Source organism: Aphelocoma coerulescens, chromosome 8, assembly GCF_041296385.1.
Source record: "Aphelocoma coerulescens isolate FSJ_1873_10779 chromosome 8, UR_Acoe_1.0, whole genome shotgun sequence".
NCBI lineage: Eukaryota > Metazoa > Chordata > Aves > Passeriformes > Corvidae > Aphelocoma > Aphelocoma coerulescens.
The window spans coordinates 27,198,822-27,216,856 of record NC_091022.1 but is presented as its reverse complement, the minus strand read 5'-3'; the positions used below and the strand labels follow the sequence as shown (position 1 = coordinate 27,216,856).

Below are 18,035 nucleotides of genomic sequence, written 5' to 3'. Positions count from 1 at the left end.
GCCCAAAAAGGACTAACTCCTACTTTTAAACAAAAAGCAACAACAAAAAAACCCAACCAAAATCCAAACTAAACGTACAACAATAAATCCAGACCTTTGCAATAAATATACATTATAAACAAATATGAGTTAATGATAACTATATATATCCTATAAATATGAGTTAATAAAGGAAAGTCTCATTCTGACTTTTCATTATGGTAGGACAAGAAAAATGTGACAGACTTGAACCTAAACTGATGTTTTCCTATATCCAATATAGGCTATAGAACAGTCAGATATTATACAGGATGTGTTGGATATTAGTAGTCACGACATTGTATTTCATTGCTTTGAAAATAAAAAGTAAAACAAGTGAAAACTGAAAGTGAAACTTGCCTGAAGTTGGAGGGTATGGCGGAGGATGGTGTCCTCTAAAGCATGGATCCACTTCTCCCTCTCATCTGCATCTCGAGCTGAAAAATTATTCAAAAGATATTGTTAAATTTCATGCAGTCTTACATACTAAAAGGCATAGGCAAACAGATCTGATGTCCACACTAAATATGGAAATTACCCATCCTGTCTTTGTTAAATCACCAAGCACATGATTCCAGTTGTCTTAATATCCTGTTTCTTCTTCTGTGGTTACAGCTCTGTCCCTTGTCCAGCTTTAGGGGAACACATGCAAAGAGAGTTTGCACAGACATTCCTCACTTAATTCATTAAGTAATTTTAAAATTTTCTTATTTACAAGAAAATAAACAACCTGTAATAAATTCTGCTTCAGTGTGGACATAGTAACTTTCAGCTATGGGTTCATAATACAGGACAAACACCCCTAACAGGTCGTCGGTGTGAATAATGAAGCACAAAGCATAATCTTAAATATGCAACAAACATTAAACCAAAGAAAATCCTACTCTACAACTGCTTTCTTTCCCCCCTACCCCAGTACAGACATGCCACCTTTTTACTTCACTAGTCTGAGAGAGTTCCTTGCTGTGCTCTAGGAGTGGTTAAAAAACAATGGAGCAGAGTCAGTGGACTCCAGGTAAAGAAGAAAGAGAGGATTCCAGAGGCATTAAACAGACTGTAAACAAACTGGCCTGTAAAGGGATTTAGAATAGTTATTGACAATTGTTTCTAGTTCCTCATTCAAATGGAGGGTATTAAAAGAAACAGGAAGCCTGCTAAAAGCAAGGAAAGCTTAAGTGAACTAGCACCTATTATGAATCAGTGAACTGAGATTTCTATCTCACTTATTTGTTAAGGAGTTCAGAGGAAATATCATTAGCTTAGGCTATACTGAAATGTACTCTCCAGCTCAAAATGCTTTGTTTCAATGTTCCCTTCCTCACCCTTTTGTTTCCACTGCTTTTATTTTCTGGAATTCTGCAGCTTAAACCTATCAGTACTTAAAAATGCCTCAAGTCTTTTAAATATGTAGATTTTTCTAGACTCCCCAAGGATAACTCTATACCAATATCAAGATCAACATACTGCACTGTTTACTTCAGCATATATACACTAATTATGTCAAGTTAACAAAACCATTAGGAAAGAATTGGTGATGTATGTGTTTGTGAGAAATTGTTAAGAATGTCTTTTTAATACAGAAACTTGCTCCTAGCCTAACTGATGAGGTGGCCTCTCAAAATAGTGGGGCAAAACTTTCATAACGTGCAAGGTAAAAGTTTGAAATCTATCTAGTTTTTTCCTAAAAATACACATTTTTCCCCATCTACTACAAGTCAATCCTTATTCATTGTTCTTTTAAAATAGCACACAATGAATTGCCACAGGTATTTTGGTCACAGTACCACTAACCTGCACAAATTAAAACTAGACATAAGGGAAAGTGGCTACCAAAGTGCTTTCAGATGCTCAGAGAAAGTCTGCAGGAAGATGTTAAAGTAATTAAATGTTACTCTGAACAGCAGGTGAGTTTCCTGCAGGAAATGCAGCAAGTATAAAAAGCTGGATATGCCATTGTGATACTCTCAATAGCTCATCAGAAATAACTTTTAACTTACAGGACTCTTCTTACTAGTACTTCAGTTGAGAAGCTGAAGCAGGCACTGAGGACAAGTTTAGAATGCAGTGAAAGCAGACAGGATGGAGGTACAGAGGCCCTGTGAACTGTGCCCAGTGACAGCATTACATTAAATACATTTTGCAACATGCAAATTATAATTTTTCTTTTCACATTCTGTACACACGTGCACACACAAACATCCTGTTCTTTTTGCACAGAGTAGGTTACACCTTTACACTAATTTCAATTGCTGAATGAGTCAATTAGAATCAATTTTAATGCCTTTTAGTTTCTTTGGTTCTGCTTACCAAAACTAGGCCCCTGGGCCTAGTCCTGCCAGACATATCAATCAAGTTTATTCTTCTTATACCAGTCATCACTAAACATATATAGTTACCTGTGTCATTAATCTGTCAGTATTTGAAATGTATCAGGGCTTTAACTTTTCAAAGCTTTGTCCAAAATGACAGTGGTTAACATTATTTCAATGTGTATAAGGTTTCTGGGGTTTGTTTTCTGTTTTTCTGTGGTGCCTTTTTTAATCACCATCTCCCAGTCCCAAAAAATATCTTACTGAGGAACTGGGGTACAAGTCAATGAGGAGCTATTAAGTAATTCATAGGATACAAATATCCCGTGTTCAAGGGGTTTTTTCCCACGATTATTTAAACTAAAAAGGAAACAATGAAGCTGCAGACCAGTGAATTAATCCTTGTATTGCAGCAGGATTCCTGTGATCTTCCATGCTGCCAGCAAAAAGAGGTCACGGTATTAGTTAAATACTAATCTCAATATACAGTAGCCCATTAATAAAGGTTATCAAATTCTGACTTGTATCTGAACCCCCAACAGAACAGAGAGGCCTCACAGCAACAGGGAAGACCCAGAAACCAACCAATCCATACAGCTCCAAAATGGAACTGACTTTCCCATGCTCATAAATAAACTAAATTTTTGAAACTTCTCCTCCTCCAATGACCCCTTTATAGCTCTCTCTACCAGGGCTCATAAGAGGGGAAAAAGCTTTTTTTTCCCTCATATATTAGACATAGCAATCTTTTGGCATAGCATGATCAATCCTTAGGGAGCACACATGAATCTCATCAATCCTGCTACTTAGACAAAGTCTTGGGCACAATAAATCCAGGAACACTGCCATGAGAAGACTGCTTACTGCATGGAAACACAGCATCAAAACCTTTTAAGCACTCTCTGTTCAGGACACTGGTTTAATTTCAGACCATCTATCATCAATTGCAGATCCTCCTGGCCCTCCTCCACAGACTCTCAGGAAAACCACAGAGAAAACCAGTAGGATGCAGTTTTTAGTAAAGCAAGATGCAAGAAAAGTTATATTAAATCTAATCAAAATGGCTGCTGTGAGATTAGGTGCAAGTAAAAGCTCCCTAATGGTAAAAGCAATTTAGAACTGAACAGCTGCCAAAAGATCACTGATGAAAAAAAAAAAATCAATGTGAACATTCAAAAAAGAGATTAGTCGACACACTCAAAAAGAATTTATGGGAAAAATCTACACACAATGGTCAGAGATCATTATCTACCCATCTGTAGAGAAAGCTAAATATCCAAGCTGTTTTTCATTTAAAGAAGGCAACTTTGGTCAAAGAAAAAGCTCTAATACCTTTGCACCTAAGAAGTTTGTGCTGCACACTACTTAATATCCGCTCTGGCTCTGCAGATGGTTTCCTCAGCAGGTAGGGACAAGAATGCCCTGCTCATTAGTCCTGTGCCTCAAGTACCCTGAAATCACTCCAACTTTTCCATTATTTGATCAGGCTCCATTTTAAAGTTAATCCCCCTCCTCAATTCCTATGTGAAAGATACTCCAGAATTTGATTCTGACAAAATATTTGGGATAAGGTAATTCTTATCTAGTCCAAGGAATTACACTAGTATTGTGCTTATACAAAAATAAAGGAGTATTATCTGGTCCCTCCTGGCACAAAACTTCTAAAAAGAGAAGGGCGAGAGAGAGAAACAAGTTGCTTCTCCCTAGGCTGACTCTAGAATAACAATATTACAAAAAACAAACAAGAAACACTGAAGGACACCTGGACATGAGAAATATCTGACACTCAAAAACATAAAGGTGGTTCTTAGTCTGAGGGGTTAATGCAAGAGTTACCTGGTCAGCTGAAATTCAAGTTGTGCTAGAGCATCGACTATCCACAAAAATAGCAATGCTATGTCTGCAGCTGAGAGGGCACTAACAGTGCCTGTGTTTTTCTCTTATTTTAAGTGCCAGAATTATTAATTCGGTTTTTCCTGCAATTTAACAGTGAACATTTGCACGTGAAAGAAGCTAAATCCACACAGAGCTGCATAATCACTGCTGTGTGCAAGAGACGAGTCATTAATGGCTGAAATGTTGCAATTGACTGTGATTATGTCAGTTAAGGTATTTTTACTTTTTTTTTCTAGTAGAATTAGTATTTATGAGCTAGATTACAGTTTGTTCCCATATGCCTAAGCTCCACTCCTCTGTGTCTATGGTGCATCCTTTGAAAGACACCTGTACAATTTACTGTGACATCTCAGGCATATCTAAGACAACCACAGGGTACTTAACGTGATCACAGTCCTAGTTATGACTAGTTCAGAGAAACACACTTGAAAAGTATGTCATTCATTACAGTGAATTTTAATATGATAACAATATTTTTAAATGTGTATTTTTTGTGATCTGTCTGGTTGAGCTTATTCCTAAAATATTTTAACATCAATCTTATAATCTTATACCAAAAAATTCTGAACTCTTTCCTAGAGAAGGTCCAAAGAAAGAAAAGCAATTATTTGACCAAAGAGAAAATTAAAGAATGCAAAACGTACTAAACACAAGAATTACCGCTTCTCCTGAAGAATTTCTGTAATTCAGAAAAACTGTGGTTTAAAACTAACTGTTGTTTTATTGAAATAGCCCTTTTTCTCTGAACTTCCCAAACTGCTACATCAGATATGTCAGGGATGTTAAAAAGTTCCATTCTATGAGGATAAGAAGGCAAATGAAATGCAACTACATTAGATACTCTCAGCCTCTATTAATTTCCCAAATAGAGAATAAATTTTATCATTTAAGTTCCTACAATATTTACTTTGCTGTGGAGAGATTATATGTGTTTATATAACGTTTACCAAATGTTAAAGTACAGCATAAAACAGATTACTTTTTCCAGCCTAAGCTTGATGGCATCTAAAGATTAGACATAAACAAGTTTAACTCTGCTCCACGATACAGAATTTACCACCAGCATTTCTAGGTCATGCACAGCAGTACTTGGAAGACACAATACACAAAAAATATATCACCTCAGAATCTGCATATTGGTGCTTATTTTTTTGTGTGTGTACATCTACATGGGCATTAGGATGAAAGAAAACCTGAAGAATTACTGAAAAAAATTACTAGATTACTTATAAAAACACCACACTGTCACAAAAAGAAATGCATCTTTTATTTTCATTCACTGTGACCTACTTACAGGCAGAACTCAGTAAGAAGAGGCTATTACACCCACAGAGTCAATAGAGTCAATTATGCAGCCTTTATTCTGACAAAACTTCCACTGATTTGTATGCAAAATTCCTGTATTTCCTCAGCCAAGTGCAGAACTAATGTAGTACCTTTACACACAAATCACCAGATAATAGAGATGAAATCCTGGCTACATTGAGATCGATAGGATTTCTGCCACCAGTCTCAATGGAGAGAGATTTTATCAGTAGTGCTCAATAAGGTGGAAAAGTCACGCATCACAGGACTGTTCCATGGCTAAATAAATTGCTATTTAAAGTCACTGAAGGCCTTTCAAACCATAGAAACACAGGCAAGATGAAGCAGGGTTTCATACAAGCCTAGCAAAACACTATTACTTCCACTGTTTACAAATACCTTCCAACACATGCAGCTCTCACATCTGTCAGTAGGCTGAACATTATTTCCTCTGGATCCTAATTTTGGAGTTGTCATAATGATTACTCTCCCTTCTCCTAATCCTCCCCCTGATGCCATTCTCCACCCACACATATAAATCAATCCTCCTTTTGTTCTGCAGGTGTCTGACCAGCCTGAGCTCCCTGTCCCTACAGGAAACTCCTGTGCAGTCACAAGACACAAAGTCATTAGACTTGCCCAAACGAAAAGCATCAGAAGGTCTCCTGTGTACATACAATGTGTTTGTAAGAATAATCTGTGATCTTGAGAAATCAACTAAACTGCTCTTTCATTGTTATCTAAGCTCAAAAGCTTTTTTAGCAAGCCTTATAATCAGCCCAGAAACATAGCTTTGGGTGGAAACTTGTGTGACAAAGGAAACATATGATCAAGTAGCTATTAGTTCTCTCTGGAAATCCATATATAATGTGTAATTTTGTAATTAAACATTTCTGAGTGTGGGACAAATCTGCAAGTATCTGGTTTTTCACTAGAAAATAATACTTAAATATTAATAATAGTAACACTAAATAATACCTCATATGATATATTCTGTGAAAATGGCTTTTAGGGTATGTTTGCATTTAAAATCATAGAATCGCAGAATGGTTTGGGTTGGAAGGGACCTTAAAGATGATCTCATTCCAACCCCCTGCCACAGGCAGGAATACCTTCCACTATCCCAGGTTGCTCAGAGCCCCGTCCAACCTGACCTTGAACACTTCCAGGGACGGGGCAACCACTGGGCAACCTGTGCCAGGGCCTCACCACCCTCACAATAAAGGATTTTTTCCATTGCAGATTCCACTGATAAAGCTCTGAAGCTACTAGCTTAAGGTAGAAACCACATTTTGGCCTGAATTGAAAAAGAAATCATAAGAGAAGAATAAAAATATAACCATTTTCTTAGCCAATAAAATAGTTGTCAATTTAAGAGGTCAAATTCAAGTTTATTGCTTTCTGAAATTTCTTGTCAAAACAGAAGGAAAAGAGCGTTGAGCTACTCAGTATCCCTCCCCTCCTTATAGTGAGACCTTTTCTGGTCATTTTTCCCCTTCCAAAATAGTTGCCATGTATCACATATACAGAGATAATAGATTCATATTGATGCCAAAAGTAACAAGCAATAAATATACTTTTTCTTCCAGAGGAAGAAAAAAAGAAAACAAATCAACACATTTTACAGATACTGTTTCTTGGTGCTATTTCTTTGCTACTCTCAAGTTTAACACGTATTTTGAAATATGCAGTTTCAACCTCAAAAACAGAAAACCAGGAGGTGTTTCTATATGACCACAACAACTGGGTACAGAAAGTCCCATTAAAAATGGCATAACCATGGGATGATTGGAAAACAGACAATTACAACACAGGATGCTGCTGGTGCAAGAAGGACCTGCATGAAACAGGAAAAGCACAACCATGCACTATTCCCTGCACTTTGGTCACATGTTCCAACTCCTCAAAACACCAGTGCAATATATCAATAGTAAAAAGGAGGCAGAAGGAAGAGAGGGGAAGACAGAAAAACCACTGCAAAAGCTAAACCTAGCTCTGGTTCTCAGAGGAATTTCTGCAGCTATGCCAATCAGGGGAGGAGGAGATGCAGCCCAGAACTTTGTGCAGCCCAGACCTGGTCAGGTAAAGAGAGGATGACAGGTAGCTCAGCTTTACTCTGAGCAGAGCTGCTCATCCTCCCCTGCAATTTAAAAGCACAGTTGAGCATAGCATAGAGGAATTCACCATTTCAGTATCACCAGAACCCTAAAAGACCCAGAAAAATGTTAACTTAGGACAAACAAGGTTGTCACAGCAGTTACAGACATCACTGAAGAAACCAGCATAGACCGAGAATTCATACCAAAATCTCACTCTAAGCATTTTTCAATATCAAATTTAAAAAGCTCTAAAGTTTTTTGTTTTTAAAGGCTGCAATTTATGAATCGTTATTTAAATCAGGTAATGTGATCGACTTAAGTGCCTCTTTCTACCACAATAGCAGTCAGCTTCCTGTCATCTATTTGGTGGACAATGTCAAAGATGTATAGAAGACTATAAATATTGACTACTTCTGCAAGTAATATTGAAATACAGGTATAAAACCAATAAAAACTAATTTTGATACATAATGCAAATACTTAAAATCTCAAATTCTGACACTGCTCAGCAACTAAGGCCGTGGTGGACTCCAGTATATCCTCAATAATAATGCCTCCCACATTAACAAAAAATCCTTGCTTTTACAGCATTACTCCCTTTTTCCTTAGCTGGGATGGTGGGAAGCCACAAATCAAGCTACAAACTGGGGAAGGCTGGGAAGGAAGGAGAACTCTACCAGCTGACAGCTTTTATGTAATAGGGAATAAGTTGCACAGCAACATTCAAGCTTCATTTCTCAGATACTTTTGTGTCAGGAATAGGAAAGGAAAGACAAAAGCTAAAGCAAAATCATCTCAGATCAATGCACTGGACTGCTTCCAATCTTTCAATCCTTTATTACACAAAACAGTGGAGACAAAACTGATTTGCCTTCCAAGGAACTGTACTGCAGGCTGAAAGAATAAGAGCTGGGTTTTCAGGTAGGAGTTCAAAAATCTGATTTTTTTTTTTAATATGAATTCTTTTTTTCTGCATACAATGTGCATTTAGTGAAGTATTTCAGTCCAAATAGAAGCTATTATTGCTTCAGGTTAGACAGCAAATCAAATATCAAGAGGAAATATAACAATACCCTTGCCAGACTCTCTTGAACATCATGTTCCTACTCTTGAATTTAAGTCATGAGCATCCCAGTGAGGAGAAAGAACAGCTAAGTAATATGAAGGACTGAAGAAGTGGATTTCCAAATGGAAAGAGCTTAAAGCTTGGTGATGGCAAAAAGATGTTAAAAGAAAAACAAACCCAACCCCCACAGTGTTTGGAAAGTGATGGAACATTTAGAACAGGGACATGTACTGCAGCAAGGAAAAATATATTACCAAGAAAAAGCTTCCTGACAGGAAGGTAAATTAAACAGAAAGTATTATCCCAAATGTCTTACAGCAACTTGAATGGATTTTTGCATCTAATCTGAGAAAACCCACGAGGGAATACTTTAAGATCTACCTAATTCAGAAGCCTTACAAGCAAGCCATGAAACTGGATATTCAGCGTGACCAAACAAGGACCAATCAGGAGATAAAATACATTACTTTTAAATCTATTTTAAAATGTCTGAGGTCATTCTACCTCCCTTCCCCCTCCAATATGAACAAATATCAATATACCTGTACATAACAATAAGATACAGGAAAAAAAATCTGCTGGGAACCCTGGCAGAGCTAAAGTCAAGCTGACAGTAAAAACAAAACGTGCTGTTTGTTTTACTGCCCATATTTATCCAATTAACTTCTTTCCTTTATACCCAGGTACCAAGGATATGGATCCCATTTGGGATGTACCCAGTCATCTTTCAAAACCTACAATATCTTTGTAATAAAAACTTTTTAACTTTTACTGATGTTCAATACAGGAGTGGCCACTAGGAAGCACACTTAAGAATGGAAGAGAAGGAGACTGACACAAGCAGCAACAAAATGTGAACTCTATACCAGGAAGACTCAGAATTTACCAAAATCCAGTGACAAGCAAATCTCAGTGGGAGACACCAGAGCTTTGGCACTTTGGACATTCAGTTACACGCATACACACACACATATGGAATCAACTTCCATGTGAGAAGCTAATCAGACATTTTTAAATTACTTATTTGCCCCTCATCTCATTACTTACATCTCTAGAGTGTTAGTCAGATGTGCAATTTTGAGTAATTGATATTAAGAAATAATTAATTAACCCAGAATGAAGTTTTATTTTTCACTAATTCAAATTCTATCACTGCCTGTCAGCAAAATTTCACTGAGGCGCCAGTCAGGACTTAAAGTCTGAGTGAATGGAGAGCCTGAAAGAGAAACTGTTCCACTGCAGATGGGACCCTAACTTAGTTCAGCAGATCTTTGAAAGCCTAGATTTTTAAAGTTCTGTTTTTTCCCCAACGAGGCTCCAGGTTCTTTGAATACCTGTCTGTCCTTGAGAATGAAGGAAGGCAGCAAGAAGGAAGAGACTGTAAGTTGCCATTCCTGCAGTCTTCTCTTGTCCAAGACTTCTTTTATAAATGGTGAATGTATTTATAGCTATGACTACCTTGCAGAACAAAAGCTCTATCTTAATCAGATATTAAAAGTTAGGAAGAAATTGTTAGGAATTTTGTATGTTTTCTTGGATTATTCCCAGAACCCGCCCCACATATCCTATGTGGTCTCAGCACACATTTTGTAATATTTACATTATAAACCACTCGCCTTTCATGGCTGACAGTGACCTACATTTTGCATAAGTTAAAACCTGTGAAATACTGAATTAATTTAATAAAATGAACAAACATTTGACATAATTATGACAGAGGTTGCATGAGGTGAGAATGCATTTACAGTGGCTGTAAGAACAACATATGTAGTTCTATGGAGCTTTTTTTAATACTGAAATATCACAGGACTGGTATCTTACCTGTCTTTATACATTTTTGCATTAAATCCACATATATTAATACTGTGCTTGTATCATTACAATTTCCAGGATATCAGGGACGTTATCTTCATAATATACTAACAAAAAAGCATAATACAGAAAATAGTGTACAAAATCTTAGTTGTACACTAAAGGAGCATACATAAATCCTGGCCTAATATGAAATACTGAGAAAGGGAAATTATAAAGCACAAGATGTGACAACATTGCTGTTCAAAAATTATCAATATTACTTAGAGTAAAACATTACTCCTGTCAAATACTATCAGTTTTCTTAAGACATCTGGCTACCCAAAGCAGAATACAGCATACAACAAATCACTGAAAAGAAGATGCATTAAAAAAGGTGTATCTTAGTAACTAAAGATTAGAGATGTCTAGATTTACCTGTATCAAGTTCTCAAATATTCAGCAGTATTTAGCTTTGTAGTACTGAAAGACTGCCCTAGTACAGCATTCCATTACTGCATTAGCAATTAGCTTGCATTTTATCAGTTATCCTTGGGAACAGTAGATTTAAGTATTGCTGTGAGCTCAGCATCATGAAGGTATATTTATGAGGCTTAATGCAGTGAAAAGCCAGAGGACAGCAGCAGCATTTAGGAAAAACTGTAGCACAAGGAATACAGAAGCCAGTGACAATATGGTGTACAATTAATATTTACCATTAGAAATAGTCTCACAAAAGAAACAGTACTAATGATAATTCCCATTTGCAAATCACTGATTTAAAAATATGTACAATACAAGTTATAGAATTATTTCAGTTTACATAAATTGACTGCTTAAATGCAAATGTGCCTCTTGGATATTTACAGTTTCCAGCTCTATACAAAGCAATTATTTAGTCACTGCATTGTAGAGGAAAAGCAAAAGGACTAACAAATGTTAGTTGCAAAATATTTTCATCACACTTCCCTCAGATTTTAACATTCAGAAAAAGGAAGTTCTCTATTCAATATTAGCGCAGTATTTTGTCCTACTGCTGCAGACAAAATAATTTAAGGAGTACATAGCAATTATACAGAGCCTTACCCTTTCTACCGGTGAGCCATAGCATGCAATGACGAAACATAGCAGTGGCAGATGGCATTTGTGTTAGGAAATGTGAATAAAAGGATAATAGCAGAGAAATGGTGACTGGCAGACAAGACACAGAAATGTAGATGAAATGAATGCAAGCTGGTAAATCTTGAAGCAAAGCTCCACCGTTAAGCCAAATGTTGCCTCTAGTCTCCTCATAATTGAGCATTAAGTTCTATTTGGATACAAATTGCAACCTTCAGACCAGTCTTGATTCTCTTCATAAAGAAATGCATAATTGTATCTTGATAACGAAGATCAGAAACGTTTTGGAAGCGAAACCCATAATCAGAAGCACATTACTTTCTCCCCTTGAGTGATTTATTCTTTACATTATTAATCTCCAAATCCTGCCAGAGCTACAGTCTCTTTCTAGCACATATGTATCCACTGCAGATGTAAATCCCTGCCTAACCTGCAGCACCCCTGGATCCAGAATGTTCTCAGTGTGCTCATTCATGCTGTTCTGTTGCCAAACATTTAAAATCATCCATCAAATACAAGTGGAATCTATTATAAGAAAAAACAATCTCTTCTTTCAGCTCACCCTGAAAATGGAAGGTTTTCTGATCAACAGTTATTGTGAAGGTGCTGTCGTCCTCATCGTCTATACCAATCACAGCTCCCTGTGAAACAAAGAACAAAATCCTGATAAGGCAAGCAGTGACATCAGCAGCAGACACTCTATCACTACACCACTGGAATTTAAAAAGCTTTGACAAATTAAAAGCAAACTGAATACAGATTCTCTGTTCAGTTATAGGATGCAGTCAGTTCTTTAAAACAATAAATTTTTAGTTGCAGAAAAAAACCAGTAAATGTTTGTAAAGCTGATTTTCTGGATAATAATGTGCATCCTTTATTTTTGTAATGGAGGTGGCTTTATGCTGCAGCAGTTCTCTACTACATTCCAACTTATACTTTAAAGAAGAGCAAGAAGCAATATTTTATATGTATTTTCTGTGTATAAAAATAATAATTCATAAGTACTCTTCAAAAAGAAGCTCTTGACCTGATTTTATCTACCAGCCTGTAATAAAAAATAAATCATTCTAGCAGAATGAATTTGGCCCATCATGTCATGTCACTGGTATACTGCATGATCTAATTTTCAGTCCCTAAGTAAATATTAAGAGTATGTAATCAGGATATATCAAAAGTAACTAGCTTTGTCTTCTAATTCTTCATGAATTATTACAAGAAAATGCAAATAAATTAAAGACCATCTGTGCTTAGCTATTTACAAATCTGTCCACATTTTCATTCCTGCTCCCTCTAACACTTATAATAAATAAGTTTCACTCAGGAGAAGATACAAAAAAAAGGACAATTCCACATCTCTGCCAACTCCAATAAATTGTAATATTTAGCTCAAAAATCACCAGTGGATTTATTCAGTTTCTCTTCTCCTTCTCCAAGGCGACACAGCACGAGGATCTGTTCTATCCTTCCACCTCCCACAAAACAGACAGACATCCCTGGAAGGTGCACATATTTAAAGGGTAAATTCTGCCCTTACTCTCAGAGTACACAAAGAGTAACACTAGTACCAGGAGATGTGAGTCAGTTCCAAGCAGTGCTTCCTTTCACTCAGCCAAGCATCCCACAGCAGCTGCAGGGCTGGGGGTCAGGGATACACCAGGCTGGCCAAAACCTAATGGAGGTTTGGGGACAGACTTGGGCAGAGGGAGCTGAGTCAGTGTTACCCACACACGTTCCTCACAGTCCCTACATGACATCTGTGGGACCAGGTCATGCATGGCTGCGACCACCACAGGCCCCAAAACAGAGTGGCAGGAGCCATCCTAGGTAAGAACAGCACCAGCCATCTGTAATCCAAGGCAGCGTGGCAGGAAAGGATAGCACCAAACTGGTTTTTTATTTCCCTCCACTGATAAAATGTGCCACTCAACTTCTCCAAGAGTATCTTCCACACAGGCTTTTCATGGACAGCTCTGTGATCACTATTAAAAAGGCACCTAAAAAGTGTATCCAAGCCAGTATAACTCTGAATACTTTTAGTGCCAGCACACAACAACCAGCAGATTTTTTTTTTAAGTATACCAGTAGATAAAAAATATCTGGCACTCTAAGTACATGTTTTGCTATGCAGTAAATCAGAAGGTCACTGCAAGTTGTACAGTATCATTCTCCTCAACAGCTGTACCATAGAATCACTACAGTCGGAAAAGAGCTCTAAAGTTATCAGGTCCAATTGTTCATCCAGCACCACCACATTCACTACTGAATTATCTCAGCAAGTGCCACACCCACACATCTTTTGAATACTTCCAGGGCTGGTGATTTCACTCACCCCTTCCCTGGGCAGCCTGTTCCAACGCTGACCATTCTTTCAGTGAAGAAATTTCTTCTAATATCCAATCCAAACCTCCCCTGGGGCAACTTGAGGCCATTTCCTCTGACCCTGTCACTTGTTACTCGGGAGAAGAGACTGACCTCACCTCTCCTTTCAGAGAATTGTAGAGAGTGATAAGGTCATCCCTGAGCCTCCTTTTCTCCAGGCTAAAGATACCAAAAACCTCTAAGTCAGACACCAAGAACATGGCCAAGATATTCTCTGCAGAGGATATAGGTTAAACTCATGTAAGGCTAAACACAGACTGGGACAGCTGAGACCTGCCCCATCCTCAGTGTGGGAGCAGGGAGAGCTCTCCTGGGCCTGTGAGCTCAGCACAAACCTGTGCATTGTGCACAGACTGTCACTGCAACACTGGGGCAAAGGGTCTGAGCCAGAAGCACAGAAGATGCTTCAACTGTCACGCAGATAATACATATGAACAAGTAAAATCAAAAATAGGAGTGGGAAAGTTTACGTATATTCCAGAAAACTTTAGCAGGAGTTAAGCATAGTGCAGACAACATAGAATCTTCTACGAATACACTTTCCTAAGTACACTAAGACAATCAACAAAAGAATTTGAAGATGAAACTTCATGCCTATGAAAAGTGTATCAAGAGCAAAAAGGTGAGGAACAAACTTTTAATAATCCATTCAAGAGAAAAGGAAGTATTTTAGACAAATTGCTTAAATTACATGTTTGTTTATGTTCACACCTACAGTTACAAATCAACAATTACTCTAAACAGAAAACCTCTTTGATAGAATTTCAGACTGCAGAAGCCCATCTGTTCAGCTATCAGTATCACTGTCATCTGCCAGAGGAGCTGCTTTGCAAAAGCAAAAAAAGGGAAGATTCCTTCCTCCTTCACAAAAAAAAAAAAATCACATATATTCAGAGAAAGGTTGGGGGAGTTTGTAAGTTTTTAGGAAACACCAAAGAACAATTTGGGATGGAAGAGTGGCAGACGGGAGAAGAGAAAGGGATTGTTTTGTGTTAAATACATATAAAGATGGACCATGCAACATTGAACAGATTGCTCTCTTTTAATATTTCCCAAACTGGCAGGCTGAGGCCGACCTCCACACTGCCAGGCTCACAGCACTACTAAAGCAGGCATGGCTTTTCAGACTGAATTTTTCTGCACAATAAAAAAAACATCCTTGTGAGTCTTTGGGAATGTCTTGTTCTAGGTAGACAGTGATTTGAGCTCATATTATTCTTAAAGAAATTCTGAATTAAGATATCAATATATCAAGCAAGACAAAGTGCAAAGAAGTGATCTGAAATCCAAGTTAATGGGGATTCTCTGAGTCTCAGATGCCTCATACAGGCACCCCTGTAATAGGCCCACAGAAAGACTAGAAAGGATTAGTGACAGAAGGAAGGAGTAACTGGAAGATGCACAGTTCTCCTTTAACACTCATCACATTGTTTGTGAGACCACAGACCCCCTTCCCTCGAATTCTCTTACTTCAAAACTCAAAATGTTCCCATTCCTATCCATTATCCTCCTGTATATACACATGTACCTCCACACACAGAGAAATGAGAACTGCAAACAGCAACTTTTTCATGGCATGCTACCACTAACCCATCTTACTCTGCCATAGAACACCTTTCAATATAAAATAGAAAATATTTTCATATAAAATGTATAATGTTTTTATATCATATATAAATTACAGGATGTAATTAGCCCACCATGTCACTTGACCTCTAATGTTTTCTTTCTTTAAATACTTTCACTATTTCAGCATTTTGCAGAGTCAGGAATAGAGCACAAACCTCAAAAGTCTCCTTGCAGTTCTCTCCATTAGGACACATTATACACAGTAAGTCATTAAGTACTGAATAAAACAAAACTTACCCTGAGTCTAACACACCCTCGGCGTGAGCCTCTCATCATTTTGTCTTTTGACTGAAACAGAAAAAAAACCAGAGCAGTGGGTTAACAAATACAGTAAGAAGAGTTATTCAAAGCAACAGAGAAAGAGTAAAGCATTTTTGTATCATGTTTTAGTGACGGATTAAACAAGATGCAACTTCTGTTACAAAATAGGTTAGTTCCCACACAGAAGTACACCACCGTGGTACAGAAAATGAATCCTTCAAAAAACAAGAATACAATATCCCACTTCAAGAAGTTTTCTAGATACCTTCAAGAAATACTTTTAAGATGCAGTCCACACCTTTAGAGAAAGTAAAAAGAAGAAGAAAGGCCTTGAGAAATATTAAAAATCAGCAGTATGCTGATTCATATCTTCCTCCTTTCTCTCCTACTCTCAGAAAAGTGTCCATAAAACAAAATCCAGATGTGGAGGCAGAATTGTGCAAATTAGATTGTATGTCTGTCAGAAACTTTCCCTGATTTAGACCCCTTTCATGCAGATACAGAATTCATGTTTAGCCATGTTTGTGTATCTACTTCCTAGCTAGTACAGCCCACTGTCATTATTACAGTTAGTAAAGTTAATGTTTGTAGACATTTAAGCAACTGGAGCCCAGATCAGAAAACAGGATTTTCATGTCTATAACCAAACCTGTAGACTAACCTACCTTGCAAAATTACTCAATCTCTTCTTTATTATCTGTTTGAAGCACTGACAAGAAAGCCTCAATCCCTCAAGTAGGGAATTCTAAACAGTCAACACACTTCCAGCTTGAAATTGTGATCCTTGATCTTTCAGCTATTCCCATCACTATCTCAGGCAAAGCTGACAGTAACCACCAACATTGGGCAATAGTGGCAAGCCCAAGTGGAACACACAAACTATTTAAGGTAAAGAGGAAAAAGAAAACATTTAGGTCATTCTGAATACTTGGTTTTCTGATAAGGGCTGGTTTTTGACTACCCATACACTCGCTTTCTGATTTTTAAATTATAAATTACTTGCTATTGTAAGCCTTATCTGAAAGGTAGTCCTGTCTAATGAAACCCCTTCTCTCTTGCCATCCAAATATTCAAACTACATTCTTTCAGGTCAGGAAAACAACTGTCACTAGTGTCTCATGATCAGATTCTCTTGCGGTCATCTTCTCAAATACCCACTTCTTTCCAACAGTGTATCAAGAATTCCATCAAGACAATATATTTATGTTATTATCACCAGACCTATTTTCACTGAAGCCATTAGACAATAAAATCTTGCTGACATCAATGGAAAAAAAGACAGGACAAGAAGTATCAGTCTTAATAGTAACAAATTATTCTTCACCTGCGACATGCTCTAGATACAGTTACAAGGAAAGAATGAAGCAGTCCTAGCAAGTCCTATTCACTAAAGATAATGTAAAAGTACAGCACTTGGGGCTTCAAATAATGTTTTAGCTGACCTCTCACTCAATTCAGGCTCTAATTTATCAGAGCTGTCTTCTGAATGTTAGAAGCCATCAGTATTAATCTATTTGTTTTCACAACAACATACATTATCTGGTCAAAGTGAAATGGAAGTAAAGACCAGTGGTGCCTCCATAATGTATTATACAGATATATAATTTCTTTTTAGACAACAAGTACATATGGAAGACTTTTTGGAGCACTGTTTTGTTTTGGTCTTTTTTTTTTAACCTCAAGCCCAAGAAAGTGTCTAGCTACAAAGTTTATCCAATAATTTCCTATGAGAAATGGTGTATATTTGGGACATAGCTCACTAGAGTACACTTTTATTTTTTATATTCACTGCCTTGAGAGTTCTCCTAAAATGGGAGGACACTTCTGAGAGTTTATCACTCCCTCTGGTGGCTTCTGGAAGAAATATTGGCATAATCTAAACAGGAAAGAAAATATCTGGACTGAGGCTGCAACTGTGCAGCAGCTGCAGGGACCCGACCAGATCTGACTGCCCGGATCACATGCACCAGGCAAAGCCCTCCCAGCTCCCTGTGCTGGGCACAGACACAGAACCAGAGCACACCAAAAGCAAAGGCAGCAGAAGAGACATTGGGTTTGGTTGGGTTTAGACCCCTCAGCTATGTGTAGGGTATACGAGGGCTTGTCCCAGTACAGGAGAGGGCAGAATCCCAACAAGCCCCATTTCCACTGACCATCAACTCT

General features: G+C 37.6%; 1 protein-coding gene across 3 annotated transcripts in view; it reads right to left on the bottom strand.

Moving 5' to 3' along the window:
- OSBPL9 (oxysterol binding protein like 9) overlaps positions 1-18,035 on the bottom strand; it is a 57,789-nt gene that overhangs the window by 32,836 nt on the left and 6,918 nt on the right. For all 3 annotated transcript variants that reach the window (XR_011152527.1, XM_069023400.1, XM_069023398.1), the window contains exons 2-4: positions 15,849-15,899; positions 12,166-12,244; positions 379-455 (exon numbers count right to left, since the gene is read on the bottom strand). Coding sequence is in view for 2 of the 3 variants with exons in the window: in XM_069023400.1 (XP_068879501.1) it covers positions 379-455; positions 12,166-12,244; positions 15,849-15,899 (207 nt within the window). In the remaining variant the exon portion in view is untranslated. The remainder of the gene's footprint in view (positions 1-378; positions 456-12,165; positions 12,245-15,848; positions 15,900-18,035) is intronic.